The 19,226-nt window shown below is 28.3% G+C and overlaps 1 protein-coding gene across 1 annotated transcript in view; it reads right to left on the reverse strand.

The window, feature by feature from the left end:
- LOC111633399 (mitochondrial import inner membrane translocase subunit TIM44-like) overlaps positions 1–18,325 on the reverse strand; it is a 29,252-nt gene extending 10,927 nt beyond the window's left edge. The window contains exons 1-13 of the mRNA XM_023377967.1: positions 18,217–18,325; positions 13,217–13,306; positions 9,747–9,845; positions 9,593–9,670; positions 9,444–9,524; positions 9,207–9,356; positions 9,063–9,132; positions 8,912–8,975; positions 8,742–8,827; positions 8,582–8,674; positions 8,385–8,509; positions 8,256–8,306; positions 8,093–8,182 (exon numbers count right to left, since the gene is read on the reverse strand). Coding sequence (XP_023233735.1) covers positions 8,093–8,182; positions 8,256–8,306; positions 8,385–8,509; positions 8,582–8,674; positions 8,742–8,827; positions 8,912–8,975; positions 9,063–9,132; positions 9,207–9,356; positions 9,444–9,524; positions 9,593–9,670; positions 9,747–9,845; positions 13,217–13,306; positions 18,217–18,276 — 1,137 coding nt within the window. The 5' untranslated portion in view covers positions 18,277–18,325. The remainder of the gene's footprint in view (positions 1–8,092; positions 8,183–8,255; positions 8,307–8,384; positions 8,510–8,581; positions 8,675–8,741; positions 8,828–8,911; positions 8,976–9,062; positions 9,133–9,206; positions 9,357–9,443; positions 9,525–9,592; positions 9,671–9,746; positions 9,846–13,216; positions 13,307–18,216) is intronic.
- Between the last annotated feature and the right edge of the window lie 901 nt (positions 18,326–19,226).

The raw sequence follows: 19,226 nt of genomic DNA on the forward strand, positions 1-19,226 counted from the left end.
ATTATGTTAATTTAAGCGTACAGAAACGTTGCTGTTGTTCCAGCAAAAATCTTATTTTCACTTTACCGAGTGCCTAGTAGGTAATTTGCAGATTACCTAGATAATCTGAACATTACCTAGGTAATTTGAGAAATGGAATAATTTTCGCAGCTTTAACGGATCACCCTAGTTAATCTGCAGATTAGCTAGGTAATGCGCACATTAACGGATTTCAAGCTTTAGGGGTAACATATATACAAAAAAATATATTAACCTATCCCAAGTTGAAATTTTTCTCCGTTGTGTATCACTTCGCGTTGAATTTTCGTTGACGTTAAGCCTAACGTAAACTTTTTAAAATAATAATCGTGACTATTGTATCGTTAAAAATTATTTCTTTATTTTGTACAAACAAAATAAATATATTGAAAAATATAAAAACAATAAAAAAATGCTACTTCAGAAGTTAATTTAGTATCAAAAATGTAAAGTATTTGAGTAGCCCAAGACAGCCAAAGATTGCAGTGCGACAGCACTGGCAAAAATTTAAATTTGCCGACTGGAATTCTTTTGGATAATTGACGTTTCGGATAAACGACACACTACTGTATGTATATTGTATATATAAATATGGATATAACAAAATAAATTATAACATAGTATATATGTTATAATTTATAATTTATTTTATTCATAACCAATCCCTTCAATCGAGAATGTCAGAATCGTAGAAGTATTTCGTAAAGGATTTGAAACAAGAATTTGCAACCTGTAAAGAATGTAAAAAACAGATAAGACTGCTTGTTGACCAACCTTTACAATTTATCAGACACCTGCATAACAAACATGATATTGACAAGTTATCTTTCACTAGTACTAAGCACACAGCTGAGGAAACTGGAGCAGCTAGCAGCAAGACAAGATCAACAAACCTTAACATCGATTTTCATTAAAAAAGAAATGTGTGAAGAAATAGTAACAAAACATATGACTTTAGATGGCATTTCTATTAACTCTATTACAAAAAGCGAGTTCATCAGAAAATCATTGACAGACAGAAGATACACTTTACCAAAAAAACCATAACATGTAATCACCTTGTCACACTACAAACAAATAAAAGAACGATTATGTTCCAAAATTGGTAGCCAAATAAATGCAGGATCATGGTTTAGTTTATCCTTAGATGAATACACTTCACTAAACAATTGCCAATATTTAAATATAAACATACACAAAGTGACAGAACATTTTGGAACTTAGGAATGGTAAAGATTTCTTATGTTCTACCTGCAGAAACTGCTGTCCAAGTAACCAAAGACAAGGAATTTTACATATCTTTAGCGACTTTGTGAAAAAATAAACAAACATATGTTCTAAAGGTATTACAAGTAAACCTAAAAATAAAATGCTTTAGAAATATTTTCTGGACCTTGTATCTTTACTTTATATATGCAATTTACATGAGGCATATTTGTAATTAATTTATGTATATACGTTTTACAAGATGTATACTATTACCATGTTTATCATCAAATAGATTTTTTTTTCAAATTTTTCTGATTTGCTATTTCATATTAAATGCAAATTTGATATGCTTTATCAATATTTCTTCATATGGGATATGTGTCTTCAAAGTATTTTTCATCATTATTGTAAATTTCATATGAAATCTGAGTACAGGTATCCATTGTATAACACAGCACTTTTTTGGAACAAATCTACCATGTTATGCAAATCTGTGCTATACAAAACAAAAGACTAATGCAAAACATAGGGTTAGATTCCAGAAGTTGAAAAAGAGTAATATACTTTTGTTATTACTAAGAGAAATATGTTTGGAAATAAATTATTGATTGCTTTAATAATCAATAATTAACTAACAACCACAATTAAAAGTGCTATTAATATTAATTTTAGTTAAATGAGGGTGCAGAGAAACAAAACACCTTTTTTGCTGAGAAATAAATATAATTTTTAAAAAACAAACGTTTTCAGCCTAATTAATAGGCCATCTTCAGGTTGAAAACTAAAATGGAACGTAAATGTTCCATGAATAGAACATAAAAATTTAAATCAAAAATTTTACAAGAGAAAAAATAACGGAAGAATATTTAAAAATTAAAATAAAACAATAAAACAAAAATAACATAAATCTTCAATGTATTAATTCTGGTCGGAGTTCGTAGTAAATTTCTTAACCAAATATTTCCATGCCGAAGGTAGGCTCTCGGAATCCCTCGCATTTAAACAGCCTTCTCTTATCTTACTTCTGTATATTTCTATTTTTTCTGCCGTCATTGCTAGAGTTGGGGAAGACAGAGGTTTGATGATTGTTGCCTCGTCCCATTTCACCTCAGATCCTTGTGCTTGCGCCATTTGTGACAAAACCGTTGAATTAGACGCTTTTCTTATGGCATATCTATGTTCCTTGANTTTTTAGTATTTCAAACTCAAAGTTATAAATTTTCTTTTATTTTATTGTTAAATTGAAACGCGATTTTTAGATTACATTTTATCATATATTTAGTTTAATTTATTTATTATACATAAAAGTTGTAATAAGTTCAAATTCAAACGAATTTCGAACGAATGATTCCATTACAACGAAAACTATTAAAACCTGAAGATGGCCTATACGAATTGGCCGAAAACGTTTGGAATAAACAAAAATAACTCGGCAAAAAAATTCAGGTGTGTGTGATTTATCATTGCTGATATTTTTATCACATTTTTATTTTGTTACTAGCTGCAAGGACCCGCTTCGCTGGGTTTTTATTTGTTCGTACATTTGTATGTAATATAGTTTTCTTTATATATATAAAAGACTGTTTTTCTAAGTAATCTAGAATCTAGCTGCAAGGATCCACTTCGCTGGGTTTTTAAAAAGTAACGATAGTGAAGATTAAGATAATTACATTATAGCCAATCTTACTTGTTTTCACAGAATGCAAGAATTAGGTTTCCCGTTTCCAGACTAATTACAGACCTGGTGCCGATTCTATTTCTCAACGTCTCCTGTTCACGTCCAGTCAAACGAACTATTTTCAACGTTTACAATCATTCTATAATCGAACCAATATTCATATGTTCGAATTTAATTCGAACAAATTTGAACAAAACGTTCGAAATAGAAAGCCACTTTCAACTACTTTCGGCCTTATATCTCCCGCACCCTTATAGCTATCAAGTCGCAACCACCCCTATGCACGAATGGAGATTTGGGGCTACTACCACATACAAACACCATTCACGTGTGATGTGTAGTTTTGGCGAAAAAGTGAAATATAGGGACATACATGTCCATTTATATATATATATATAGATTAATCAATAATTTGTTTTAGTGGATTGTATTTGTTCAGTCAAGTACCAAACAAATTTTTTCCAGAATTTGTGCTAGAATACAAAATTGTTTTTGTACTGAGATACTGCTGTATTTCATTCATCATTTTTACAAATGATTACTTACCTACAAGTAAAAAAAAGTGTAATAAACCTTACCTAAAGTGTTTAAATAAACTACTAAATACCTTCTTGATAACAAGCACTGAGTTCAGCGTTAACACAATTTTCTTATATCGCAAGTACTAAATACAAAGATCAATCTATAAAAACAAAACACAGTGACATTCTTAAGGGATAAAATATGAAAGCAACAACAACACTTGGCTGATAGGAAAGCTAAGACAAGAAAGAATAATGAAAACTGACAGTAGAATTTTAAGTAAACTTGATGAAAGACAAAAAATAAAAATCTGTGGCAAACTAATAAACAAGCTTACTTGGATTAAAAAAATATATATATACAGTAGACCCCCTATAATATGGTAGATACGTTCCATTTTATATAAATTCGTATTTTACAATCACTTAAATACATGAGCCAATCACAGCCAGTATTGTATGCAGTTTAGGGACTACGGCTGTTTGAAGGTTTTCTTCCATAAAATCAATCAATTCTAGACTAATTTGACTCAACATTTCCAAAATACGTATAATTTTTTGGGAATAATCCATATAAACTATGCTATAAACAAAAAGTTATAGGATTACTTACCGAGTGTGCACCATTCGACGACGCCATTGCTTAAGCTTGTTTTCGTCGTGGAGTGGCGCATTGAACGGCAGGCGCATGTTTCCTGATAAATTATTTTTCTGCGAAAAATTTGCTGAACTTTGGAGACATCATTAATATAAATTTTAAATATAAATATAAATTTTTATGGCTGTTAAATAATAAATGGTTTTTAGTAGGTCCGCTGCTCGTTTAAACTCAACTGTTTTTGCAATATCTGCTATTGGTGTAATATCGACCAATCCTGTCACGACACGAGTCAGCAATGACGTTTTACCGTATTTGTTTTTAGCATGTTTATACGAATACAGTCGCAATTTTTTCGCCGTTATATACAAATCCGTATTATATGAACCCGTTTTATAGGAAGGTCTACTGTATATCAAACAATGAAATTTACACTTAAAAATTTTGAAATTTTCTTTGGAGGATTTCCCAAACCGTATTACAGCAAAAGTGGAAATTGTGTTGTACAGGGGATATCCCCAATGTTCAAACTGTGCAGTAGAAGTACCATGTTGTATAAGGGATACCTGTATTATATTTCAGTGTTCCAGTATGTATTGTCTTCAGACTGGATTTAACCATTAGCTGACAACTGATCAAAAAAATATTTAATTTATTATTATTATTATTATTATTATTATTATTATGTTTTTATGTATTGTTTCCATTTATTGGCCATTCATCAATTTGAATAGGTTGCTATATTATCTCCATGAATTGTATGGGTATCAAAAATGTGAGTCACAAAAACTGTACAGTGGTTTGAACTGATAACATTTGTAAAAATGTTGGATTGGTCAAGCATCCCTTTTGCAAATGCAAGAATTTAATTCAAACACAAATTATTTATTGTATGTATACAGACACTTGGCAAATCACAGAATTAAATTTTATTCAGTTGAATTTTAATTTTAATTCTGTGATTTGCCAAGTGTCTGTATACATACAATAAATAATTTGTGTTTGAATTACAAAGATTACTGGCAGATTTCAAAAATACCAAAATGCAAGAATTTTTAAAAACTTTATAAATAAGATACAATGTTTTATTAATACAGGAAATTAGTCTAATTTTCTTTTATTCTAACCCTCTTGCCTTACGAACACTACAAAGGCCTTTTTTTGAGTCCATTGTGGATTTGGCCTGGCTTGCAAAAACTGGAAGCACCAAATGGTGAAGGGCAAGATCTAACATATTCGGGACAGAACTTCCCACTTGAAGTTCAATTGCACTTCAATTGCAAGTTGAATCTGAATAATCCCCATATTATGTTGAGACTATATCATTTATACTCAGAGAAAATCATGTGAAATTTCTCAAAATTAATTCATCTCTGATTTCTATGGAAATCTTCTGCATCCTCTGATGAAGGTAAAGCAAATATTAACAATAATACTGAAATGCAATTTCAGAAGTTTTTCCTATTTCAAGCAGATCCTGTATTGTAGAAAATGTTTAGAGGAACTATCAGCTAGGTATGCCTTTATCAAAGATTCTTCACAAATCAATGAAGAGACAAAAACTGAATATTTACATGCTCGTCCAATTTCTTCAGAAAGTTTCTTTCAAATTTTATTAAACAAGAGAAATTGGAACTTGTGGATTGCATGCCATCAGTAAATGCTGGCCTCTGTAGAGTAAGTGGTATAAATTACGCAAAATAGAGCAAATATCCCAATGTACATGGTCCTTCTTTCGGGTGAGTCCTTAAAACAGATCCAGAGAAATTTTATGCTATAGTTATAAATAATGATTACCTTAAAATGGTGATAAATTATAATTTCTGCCAGGGTTAACTATTTCCATCTGCAGGTAAGTTAAGAGAGAACAAAACTTTTTGAAAAGGTATTGAAAGTTGATATATAGGCTTGCAATTTTCAAATTAATAATTAGCCAGTGTGAAGCATTTTTGAAAAAATTTCAAAATTCACAATTTCTACTTGTCCTATTTTTATATTCTGATTGACCCACCTCTATGCAAAACATTTGGTAAAAGTGAAAAGTTAACAGGTGCTATCTGGTGTGCCAGTATTCAGCTTCTAGAGATCTTAATTTTTTAATTTCAACTATTGCATAAAAACATGAAGGTATCAGCATAAAGATAATGAAAAACTAGAAACTAGCCTTTTTTTCTTGATTACGATATCTTGTCAAACTTTTCTCAAAGATGATAATGCAGACATCTCCATTGAAATACTGGTTTGTTTGTACACTGAGTAACAGATGTGTATTGTGGTGAATCAGAAAAGTATGATTCACCACAATGATTTCAAAAAATGATTTCAATATCATTCTATATGTAAAAGTATTACATGACACTAACAGAATCATAGAGAATACTATTGCAGAGAAAAAAAAGGAACAGTATGGATTATTTATGCTAATAGAAAAGATCTGCATGAAGATGAGTTCAAAAAATTCAATTCAGAAAAATCTGTTAGTATTAAGTTTGATAAATTTCATGATGAAACTTGGGCAAAAGCTAATTGGATGGGACAAATGATTCAGAAGAAAGGCTTATGGAATAACATTATGGAAGGAATGGTTGTAGGCAGAAAGACGTGAGGGAGAGGGAGAAGAATTAAAATGATGAATGACGATAGATAGTTATAAGGAACTAAAGACAAGAGCATAGGAAAGAGTAGCATAGAAAAAGAGGTGGTGCTCACTAGAGCTGCTATAACTAGCAGAAAACTAAAGAAATTTCAAGCTAGATTTATGAACAATGAAAAAAAAAAATTTTTAATATCTCCTGAAAGGTGATAAAAAGTATGTTTAGTATTTTCACATGGAAATGCTTCAGTGCATTAACAAAACTATATTGGTTGAGAAATTGGAAAAGGAGAGTATTGTACATCAAAGAGGTATTCATGATGCTATCAAATCACAAAATGGTGTCCTGAATGTTCTAATGTCAAAGATTGACAACTATAAATAACTGCAGAGAAAAGATCTGGTATGGAAGAAAGACATTTAGAAAAATAAGATGCAGACAGACAGGAGAGAAGGAAACTCAAAAATGAAGTAAAAGAGCTGAAAAGAAGCACTTGCAAATTGGAAATCCAATGTACACTAGATAGATACAGTTAAAACGTTCTAGAAAAACAAACATTCTCTGTAATAATGAATGTCCTACTTTTGTAATAAAGTAGACATTTTAGTGTGTTCTTTTATTAATGTGACTATTATTTTATAGTAATCTTTAAAGCAATGCATAAGTTTTGGACAGAAACTCTATATAATGCTTTATAATTTATATAGTAAGACACATTTTACATAACTCCATCTTAAAAATTTTTTAGTTGACCTGCATCTATTAAAAATATTCCTTATATCATTGATTAAACATGAACATACATATTTTTATATCAAAAATGTAAACAAACTGTTGAAAATACAGTCCACTGTAAATCTGATACAGTATTCAGGAATATTATTAGCTTTCTGGACCAACTCTAACAATAATTAATTCATCTATAATTAGTAATGTTGTTGATAAGTAATAATCAAGTACTAAAATCAGTGAAAATATTATTGTATTGCAGACTACTACTATATTTATGAAGTCTTGTTCTGAAAAAAATTATTAAACAAAATGCAAGCACGCTGTTGGAAACTTTTTACACTTTCATATTGTCTATTATTTTGACATAACACATTATTTTTTGTAAAATAATAATTTTAAAACTTCAAAATTCAAAATGAATTATACTAAATCTTTCAATTGCTTATTTAAAAGATTAATAATAATAATTTATTTATAAATTTTATAGTATAATTGTGTTAAATTATATTCATTGTTATATATAGATGAATTTTCTGATTAGTCTAAATTTTTACAATAATAATTTTTTGATTTTGAATATGCTTTATGTTTTTAAAAAATATTAAGATTGTTTTCATCCCTAAATATAGACAACACTGAATTTTTCATATCATTCAGTTTCTAAATATATTTAATTACTTAAATTTAATTAAAACCCAATATTGTATTTTTAATTTATAAAAAAATAAAATAAAATACTTACATCTACATTACTAACATCCAGTATTCGTGATTCAAATTTATATCCTAAAGCTTGTGCTTGTTTTATAGGAGTAGAAAGAATATTGTATGGCTAAAAGAAAACAAATGCATTCTGCAAAATATAATAATAGAAATCTTAACTATTAGTTCAAAAATGTACTTACTGCTTCATGACACCAATCCTTTAAAATTTCTAAATCACCTCTAATCATTGCCTAAATGTTTCAGAAAATTTTTAAAAATAAGTAAACAATATCATAATTCTATCAGTTTTTTTTTTTAAACTGTAATACCTCTAATATATTTGGAATTATTTCATCTTCACACTCTCTTAGAAATTTATCTTTATCAAAATTAGGATCTGTTTTTATGATTTCTGTTAAAACTTCAGACATTTCAGTCTTCTGGAAAAGCCCACCTAGTGTATTTTAATCATTTTTACGAATTATGAAACAAATTTAATTGTATTATTACAAAATATAAAAGCTACCTAAAATGTCAGATACTTTGTCTGTCACCACTCTAGATGCTCTCAATACTGGATTATCACTTTCATCATATTTCATCTTCCAATCAAACATTTCTACATAAAATCACAAATTGTCAGTTTCACAGCAACCAAAACTTCTTATATTAATTTCAATACTCACTATTTACATAGGGATTATTATCCTTAAAATTCTGCCAACTCTGAAACCATTTAGAATCTTTATGCATTACAACACTACTTGCATCTCTGTTAAATAAATATTAAAATGTTTGTTATTAATTCAAAATAATAAATTAATTAATAAATTCATTTAACATGCAGAGAACTAACTTATTCTCTTGAATAGTTTTTCCAGATGAAGTTAGAGTTCTTTCTGTTCTTTTTTGTAGTTTACCTACATTTACAAATATTTATAGTCACAAATATGAATTTTAACTTTTTCTATTTCATTCAAAAATAACAAAATAGCAAACTGACTCACTTGGTGCTTTATATACACGAGGACCAGTAAATGCAGTTTCATCAATTTGTTGCTTAACTGCTTTTACACTCTAACAATAATTTTTAATATTTATAAATTTTAATTTTTTAATTATAATTTTAAAAACTTGTGAAAATTTCTTACTTCAGATACAACTTTAATTGGGGTACTTTTACCAATTTGTTCTCCTTGTTTGGCTAATGATTCGGCTGCAGTTTTTGCAGATTTAGCTAATTCTTCAGTTAATTCTTTACCTTTCTTTCCAATTTCACTCTTTTGTGCTTCTTCTAAACTCTGAAATCAATATATTTTTATTTTCACTAAAATTCAAAAATTAATGTCTAAAATTGAATAAAAAATTTTATATAAATAAAATTTTACCTCTTTAATTTTTCCTTTTATAATTTCAAACTGTTCAAGAATCTGCTGTGATCCTTTAGTTGTTTCTGATTCAATTGCTTCCTATAAAAACATTCAAATAATTAAACTTTTTACATTAATACATATCATATATACAAAATTAAAATTACATATTTCCGCCTGGCTTTTTGTAATGCTTCTGATTTCTCTAACTTTTCTGCTTCTTCTCTAAATTTTTTAAGACTTTCCTATTGAATATAAAATATATTCAAATAATCTTTTAATATAAAATAAATTAAAAGAATTAATATAAAATTTCAATACCTTCATTTCTTTGTTTTTAGATAATTCTTGGCGAAGATTATCGACAAACTGTGATATAAAATTTCTATTTGGCCGACTACTGAACTGTCGTAGCTGTGGCTAGAAAAATTAAAAATTTTATCATTTTTTAACAACAACAAGAGAATGTAATACTTTGATTTAAAAAATCTTCATTATAATGTGTAATATTTATTTAATACTAAGAAATGTATTATAAATTTTAGTTCATTTAAATTTTTTGCCCTTAAATTCTACAAAACCTCACTTAAAATATCAATTTTCTTGTTAACTCAAGATAGGACAGATAAGTAAGGAGTAGGGAATAGGAAACAGGAATAAACAAATAAAAACAGTTTAATAGGCTAAATGGAATCTGATGAAATGGAAAATATGTAATACCATAGCGAGAAGTATTATGTATTATGAAGCGAAAATATAGTGAATCAAAAAGAGATGAAAAATTCAACTAACAAGGGAACTGTCGGAGTGTCTTCTAATAAATTTTAATAAAATTTAGTTAATAACTAAGTTAAAAGTATACAAACTCTGTTTTAAATTTGTAGCATTCACTAGAAGTATTGATCAGAGTTATTAGCAATCAAATGTTGCACTACTTTATAATAGTTTAACACAGTTATGCAAATTTTAAGAAGTGAAAGGGTCGCGGAGGAAGATGGCGATATTACATTTAGAATAAATTCTGGAATTTTCAAAAATGGTTGAAGAATTAATAAAATTTTGTATACTTTTAACATAATTATTAACTAAATTTTATTAATTCTTCTCCTATTTTTGAAAATTCCAGAATTTATTCTAAATGTAATATCGCCGTCTTCCTCCGCGACCCTTTCACTTCTAAAAATTTGCATAACTGTGTTAAACTATTATAAAGTAGTGCAACATTTGATTACTAATAACTCTGATCAACACTTTTAGTGAATGCTACAAATTTAAAACAGAGTTTGTATACTTTTAACTTAGTTATTAACTAATTTTTTTTTAAATTTATTAGAAGACACTCCGACAGTTCCCTTGTAAGTATAGTTCAAATAGATACCGTGACAAGTTATGCAGATTATTAGTCATTCACAAAATAAAAAAATTAAAGAAGAGTTTAATTTTTCTGTAATTAAATCTCTAACTTTAATTTAAGGAATCAATTATTGATGAAATAGAAAGAAAGCAGTTAATATGTCAGTTGTTTGAAGATACAATTGCCAAGAATAATCATGTAACAAAAACCACAAACAATAAGTAAGAAAGACCTGGGAAGAAGGTACATACTGTATATAAGATTAAGAAATTGTAGTAAAAAAATCTGAGTATTTAGAAATATACTTTAAATATAATCTTAATATGAAGGATCATTTTGAAATAACAGAAAGAAAGTAAAAGGTACTTTGGTGAAATTACTAAATAATTTAATATAGCACAGTTAACTTTGTGCATACCACATTTTAGATTGTTTGACACAATGGTTTAATTTGTCATGCTGTATGAAACTCAATTTGGGGTTTGTTGGATGTTAGTGTTTTTGAGTTAATTCATAATTTTTGAAGAAAATGTTGGGTTTGACATTTAGTCAATAAATGCTGCTGTTTTATGGAAACTAGAATAATGCCATTGAAGATTTTCTTTATAAAAGCAGTGTTAAAGTATTATATAAGAATATTGGAGCTATCAGAGGAAAGATTACCCAGAATTAGTATAGAAAAAAGGTGGATAAAAGTGGATAGTACATCATGGTTGATGGACTTCAAAAGTTGATTGGAGCAGCTTGGATTTGGTGAAATGGTTATGGAGAGACAAGCTGATAGATGGAGAGGACAGATACCAGTCATAGTGATGAGATGTATCAAACTGGAATTGCAAGAAATAAAGAGACTGTTAAAAAATTCTGTTTTGTTAAATTATTATAATGTTGTTAAGACGAATTTTGGAATGGCATATTAAGACAGCAGATTTTATATGTCAGTGAAAAAACAAAAAGCAAAGAAAAAGTTAAATTGTGTTATATCAAGGAAAAGTCATACCATATACATTGTGTAATCAGTTGTGGAAATATAGCAAATGGGGTTTACATATACTTTGTAGTTGCATAAATAATATGTACTGTACATTAAATATTTAAATATGCTACACAGCAAATTTTATATTCAAGATTTATTTAAATTTGCTAACATGTTAAAAGATTCAGACTATTATAATAGTTTTTCTTTTTGTTCTCCTTTTGATGTAAATTTAATTTAATGTCAAATAAATTCAACTCAATTCAAATAAAATAAATGAATGAATGGAAGAATAGTTCCAGACAAGTAAAAATAATACAATAAACCAATTAATATAATAGGATGTGTTTAAATAAAATATTTCAATTTTAGTTAATAAATCAGAAGGGGACAATCAGCAAAATTTAATAAATTTATATTATTTTCAATTATTTTAATTTTATTTTTTAATCAACTTTTCCAAGTAAACACCAAATTGCATACAAAAGCTATTCTGTATTGAAAGAAATCTGAAGAAATGTAATCATAAACAAATTGTCAAACTTTGAATATACAGTAATTATTTCTTCAGTTCCAGGATAAAGTTGGAACAAAATACTATCACTACACACATTCAAATAAATCATAAAAACAGCTAAATCGTAAAATTCACTTGAACATGAGTAGCAGCCTTAAATGCAAATTCTAATCTAAGCATTTTTTTCCAAAGAGCAGTTTTATATAGAAAAGGAAGTAATTATTTTTTCCTAGAATTAAAATCAAATGAAGATTTTTTAAAAAACAAATCTATTGAAATGTGTTTAATTAAAATAAATCAGGTAAAAAAAGGAACAGACTGTTAAATCAAACTCATGTAAAAAATTATCCATGTAAAAACAATTAGGTGTAATACAATTTCTGTAATTACTCAGGATTTTTATATTTCTTCTTAAATGAAGTTAAGACTATTTACAAAAATATAAAATTTTTGAGTCTATCTTAATCCTTTTAAAAATCCTGAGTAATTACAGAAATTGTATCCATATGCAAATTAAGTAAGGATAACTCGTAACTACCACCAGAGGGCCTGAAGCAGTTAAAAATGGATAAGGACAATGTGGTGAGAAGAATTCTTCATGTTTTTAATGTAAAGTGTCAGATCCTAAAACAGAAGGCTGACACTTGATCGTTTTTAACATTGTGAATTGTTTTTTACTGTTTATTTACCTTTGTTTTTAAGAAGTATATTCTTCAAAAAGAAAAAAACCCATGTTGACTGTTACTTCTGGGGTGGTGTAAAAAAGGATTAAGATAGACTCAAAAATTTTATATTTTTGTAAATAGTCTTAACTTCATTTAAGAAGAAATTAGGTGTAATGTTGTTGTCACAAAAATATATAAAATATTGAATGCTATATTATTTAAAATATTATAAATACATTGAACAACTATTAATCTGATATAATTTGCCATATACAATACCTGATAGCCATAGTTAGATAAAATGGGAGGACCATTTTGCTGTATTTTCCACACTATCCTATAATTCCTGAATTGACTATGAGAATAGTACTGCAAAAAAAATTAAAAAATAATCTGAGTTTCTGTTTTTAATAGTAATTTCATGTTTAATTATATTTAAATCAATATTAGTCAGTAATATATTATCTTAGTTAAATACATAAAAAATGTAAATTTTGTTATGTCAATAAAAAAAAAGTAATTACTGTATTTTCATAAACAAGAAATTTATACATAAATATACAGATATAAATGCAAAGACAAGGGATGCAGGCATTGTGGTTTCAAATTTTGCTTCGGACTGATTCTTTTCTTCCAGAACCTTCTAAATTAATTATTAAAATATTAATTCAATTATAATTATTACATTTATCAATAGATGGCATCTAATACCTACCTCTAGGCCAAAATTACTTAATGTTTAATTATTATTAACAGTGTAAAGTACTATATTTAGTGTTTTGCTCTACAACGAATTTTTTCTTAAAGAGCCGGGACCTAACGGGTACTTTACGCGGGTTTGCGTTTGTTAGTTGCCAGGCCTGGACTTTTTGCATGCACCGAAATAAAGTAAAGACAAAGTTAGTCACAAAAAAATCTCTCAATAATAAATGTTTAATCAAGTCTAACAAATACTATGTACAAGTTTTAGAAACAAACAACAAATTTATTAAATAAGAAATCAAATCACAATCAACCCGACAAACTTAAGTCTTATTCTAACTTAGAAACTATTCCCCTTGGAATTCCGACAAAACAAAATTCAATCTTAACTTAGTTACAAATTCTCTTATAACTATCGATCCTAACCGTCACCTCAATTAATACTCGGAACCTTTTTCCTCCACTCAAGACTTTCCTCTTTTCCTATCGTCAAAATCGAACCTTCAATTTCCTACTAGGATTTCCTATTCGACACCTTGTTCACTGCTACCAGCAGACCAACGCTTTCGGTTCAGGAGCTCACCTCGTCTGTCTTCATTTGAGTTACTGTACTTATAGTCTGAGGTGACGTCACAGTTCTAACTTGAGACACTCCCCTCATTTACATATCTACGCGTAACATTCTTGTTTTCTCTTCGTTATCTGGTAGCTTATGTCTCGACAATACTTTGTTAACCTTTTACAACATTTCTTTAACAATTATCGGGATGTTTAGTTTAAGGTTACATAAGTTCCTAAAAAGTCTATTGGGGTGTCCCCCCTTCAGTGCGGACTTACAATTCTGCCGCTCGGGCGTGCACGTGAGTGCGAATTCTAGCTATGGCGCTGTCGTTTCGTCGTCGGTGAGTTGGTTAATCCCTTATCTTCTCGTTTTGACCGTTCTGGGGTGATGGGTAAGGAAACCTTCGTCCTAACTAAACATAAGCCCCAAACAAAAATATAATAAAAGCAAAATAAAAATAAAGCTCGGACTTAGTTCCTTACAATAGTAGCATTAATATAGCCTGATATAATCTGCCAATTGTTTGGCTTTGCAAATATAAATAATTACAGTAAAAATCTAAAAATTTTGAAATGAATTAAAATGACTATTACTTGTCACGTTTACAACAGGCAATTATTATTATTATTTATCCTGTATTTTCATTAATTTTTCTCAATATAAAATGCAAATATAAAAATAAAGATATCTACATTATCTATGCTTCATTTAATTGAAATGACAATTCAAAGAACATGATAATTCAGTGAATCCCAATTTTAGCTAGAAGTGTCTTTTTAGGACACTGGAAATTTATTTCTCCAAATTCCTCAAACCTGCTTTATTGTAGATCATAGTTTTTTCTGTTACTGTTTCTATAACAGAAAATATATTGATCATGGTGCCAAGATTGAAAGATTATGATGACTTTTTAAATGTAAAATTTATTTGTTAGATGGTAGGCCACAATACTATAAAGAATAATCTATTATAATTCAAAAAATAATTGCTACAATATATCATTTGGTCACATCCTACCTCAAATAGCAGAATAAAGATTATTCAGATGAAAAAAAAAACTAATGTTTTCAATCATTTTTAATAATCTTCACCAGGTTAAAGATAAAATATCAAACAATTTTACAAATAATAACCGATATAAAAAAAACTAATCGATCACAGAATACCAATTTTTTCCACTCGAATAAACCTTTTGCTGCTATTTAAAGATGTATGTGATTAAACATAATCTATTAAAAAAACAAAGTACATTAAAATTAATTCAACATTTAAAACTGATAAATTAACACTTTAAATATACAAATGGAATTTTTATAGTGAAAATCTGAAAGAATTTACCATGCTCAATAACCCTCAATTTTTAAAATCACAAATTTCAAATCCCATATTTGTTACTCCACACTTAATAAAATGTTTACTAATTGTTTTAATCTAATATTTTGATATATTTGTAGAACTTTTTAGCTTCATTTTCAAACAGGCACAAAGTTTTTAGGTAAACATTCTGAACATGCATACAGAAAATTTTTCTGTAGAATGTTTTTAAAGTGGTTTTGCATTTTTATTTGGCTTTCCTCTAAACAATACAAACAATCAGAAATTCATTTTACACAAATAATCATTCTGTTAGCTCACATTCACAATTTAACTTATTGTTCATTCAATAATATTTTTCAAGAGACTTTACATGTTACAATAGACAAGTTAAGCAAAAAATATAAATATGATAACATTTTAAAAATGTTAAATTGAAAAATATCAAGCATCTGAAAATGAAACAAAAAGGTTTAAAAACATTTGCTCGTCAATATATTCTTCTACAATATCTTTTATATCATTTTCTACAATCTCTTACCACTTATCAGTAATTATTATTGAAAGGATTTTGTTTATTCGTTAAAATATTTTATTAACTATGATTAAGAACTATAAAAAATAATAATAATAATCTGCACATTATTACAAAAACTTTCAAATTTCTTGCTTTAGTAGATGTAATAGGATTCAAAGACAAGGAACAATTGTATATTATTGTATTACTGTAATCAAATATAGTATATAGTTTACAGAAATGTTAATAACAATTAGCTGATATACAAGATATAGCTAGCATATGATAGCTTCAAATTCATGGAAATTGAAGCCATATATTTCTTTTGTAACTGCTGCATGTACCAATTTCCTTTCTTGAAGAAATCTTTCATTTTATACAAACCAACTAAGAAATATATACTAAACATTAATTTCATAGTTTCAATGAAAATCAAATATCTATTAATTTTAACTGATGTTTATTCCAAACAGGTAATTTGCCTTGATGTTAATGAACTGTATTTTAAATTTTTATCTCAATATTAATGTTAGAAAATTCCACTATTTCATAACAGTTGACTTTAAGATTGATTCAATATAATTTTTAGGACCAGTTGAATGAGTTACTATTTAAACAACAGAACAACTATCTGTGGAATAAATTTAACCTTGTAATAAACCTAAATATGTTAAGGTTTTTATAGAAATTACTTTGACTCAGCAGATAGCTAACAGCCAGTTAGCTGAAAACTTCTTACTCTGCAATTGTATTTATCAAGAGCAACTGCAAACAAGATGGACAAGCAAGAAATGAATAATAAAAGCTTGTGAAGAATTGATATGTATAAAAAGACCATACATAATAAAATTTATTTAACTCTAACAATTAATTAAAAACAATTAGTTTTTACTTAAAAATTAACTCTTGAAATTTAGAATCAATATACAGTGGGTCCTCGTTTAATGCTGCTAATTAGGACTAAAAAGTTACCACTTTAAGTGAATCTACATAATGTGGAATCATAAATTCATATAAAATCATATGAAAAATGTTTAAATGGGTCTTCAATATAGCAAAAACAAATGAAAAACATTAAAGAAATTTTTATTATCGCTATTTACACACATGTAAAATATATTATTATATTTATTATTAATATAACTAAATTTTAGAATGACCTGGTTGTGTTTTGTCATTTTCACCAACTGCAGAGTTTTGACATACAAAAAATGTATCTAAAATATGCCAATTCCTTCAGTTTATTTTTTCAGAATTATAATAAATGTCACCAAAACAGTGATAATCTAAGCGAGATGAATACACTCTTAGGAATGAATAAACAATTTTCAAGGTATGACAATAAACTTATAACAAAAAAACAAACTCACATTGTCTCCCGGGAGAACTTTCGTGAAAAACTAGCTCCTGTTTACAACGTTAGACATCAAAGAAAACCCAAAAAACTCCACATAGCAAAGCACAAACGTTGGCCACTGACGGGCAACTAGACTCAACAAAAATAACAGATTAAACTTATCATCGGTCATTACAATAAAATAACACATAGATATTAAGCAAAATCTGTTATTGTTCCCAACATAAAAATTCATTATTGCCAATCCTCGTACATTTAATCAAAACGATAGAATCACGAATTACCAATAATACTTCATACGCTGCAAATACAAAAATCTATACAAAATTTATAAATTATACATTTCTGTTTTGATTCATGGAACTTTTAAAAATAATTTAAATATCAATTACATGATAATCAATTTAAGATATTTAATTCTGTTGTTACTCAGCTAGGAAGAAGTTCCCTAAGATAATCACAATCAAAATTATTATGATAAAAGAGGAAAATAATTAACTGATAGCATATAGAATTAAAAAGAGTGGCTTCATTATTATGGTTACTACTTTTATAAAAGTTTATAAAATAAAATATGGTTAGACTGAAGCAAAATATTGGTATGTATTAAATACGATCATATTTTATCCTCAGATTAAAAAATTATCAATCTAACATTATGAATGAGATTTTGAAAATGACTGATGCAATGATACATATGTACTGTACAGCAGTACATTCGTTCCCTTTGCCATCATTTAACATTCATCTATACTTTACCAACTTACTGTTTAATTACTTCTATTTGAATACACTATATAAAATTGTCCATATCATGAAAATCTTACCCAAATAAAGCATTTTTTGGAAAAACTCATCTTCCTCCACGTTCTACCGAAAGCAGACATCTTGATTCATGACGCAATAACCGGTGATGTGTTGCCAGTTCTTGTTTTTTAATTTAAAATACTGTAATAATAATTATTGCGTATATTTCAAAGAAGCTATACTATTATTAAAATATATTTAATTACAGAAATATATATTAATAACTAATAAAAAATTCTTATTAGTTATTAATGAAAACATGTCATCATTCTTATATCTGATGGCCGGATGGGTGGCAACATTCCTCTATGGGGACCCGGGATCGAATCTGGACGGATCGAAAATTCCCAGGAATTTTTCGGGGGTGGTCCGTCCGGATATGTTGGGTGCCGTTTCTCACACCTGGACGAACCCATAATGGCTTGCTAAAAGAGGCCCTCTACTGACCACATACGATATCGCTAGGTATGTGCGCGTGATCGAGAATACGCGCACATACGTAACGCATATCCTCGATCATTGCCCCTTAATTATACTAAGGAATAATGCGCAGCACGGGGTATTTTTTAACCATTGTGGGTTCGGCCAGACCCACAAATGGGGCGGCCGGGTGGTGCCACCAGGCGGCCTAGAGCAATAGGCTGCCACCACGGACTATATACTACAAGGATAGCCAGATCCCTATTCTACAATGTTAGCCAGGAATGCCAAGTTAGTGACGTCAGCACGAGTCCTGACCTCTCTGTTTACATAGAGCAGGATGTGCAAGTGTTTAGTTTTCGCTTTTAATATTCGTCCAATTTTGTGATTAACGAAGTGATTTATTTTAATATTTCTGTAATTGTTTTATTTGACTAAGTTTTTTATAAGGTAAGATGATTTAAATATAAGTCATTAAATATTTAAAGCTATATTTTTATGTTAGGTGAAGAACAAAATGCTGAGTACTAGGTGTGCTGTGTATGGTTGCAATAATAACCTTCTTTTTTCAAATTGGAAGCAACCTGTTTACATCGGGTTTGATCAAAAA

This window comes from Centruroides sculpturatus, unplaced genomic scaffold (assembly GCF_000671375.1).
Source record: "Centruroides sculpturatus isolate CEXI.00-Female unplaced genomic scaffold, Cexi_2.0 scaffold673, whole genome shotgun sequence".
In the NCBI taxonomy this organism is placed as follows: domain Eukaryota; kingdom Metazoa; phylum Arthropoda; class Arachnida; order Scorpiones; family Buthidae; genus Centruroides; species Centruroides sculpturatus.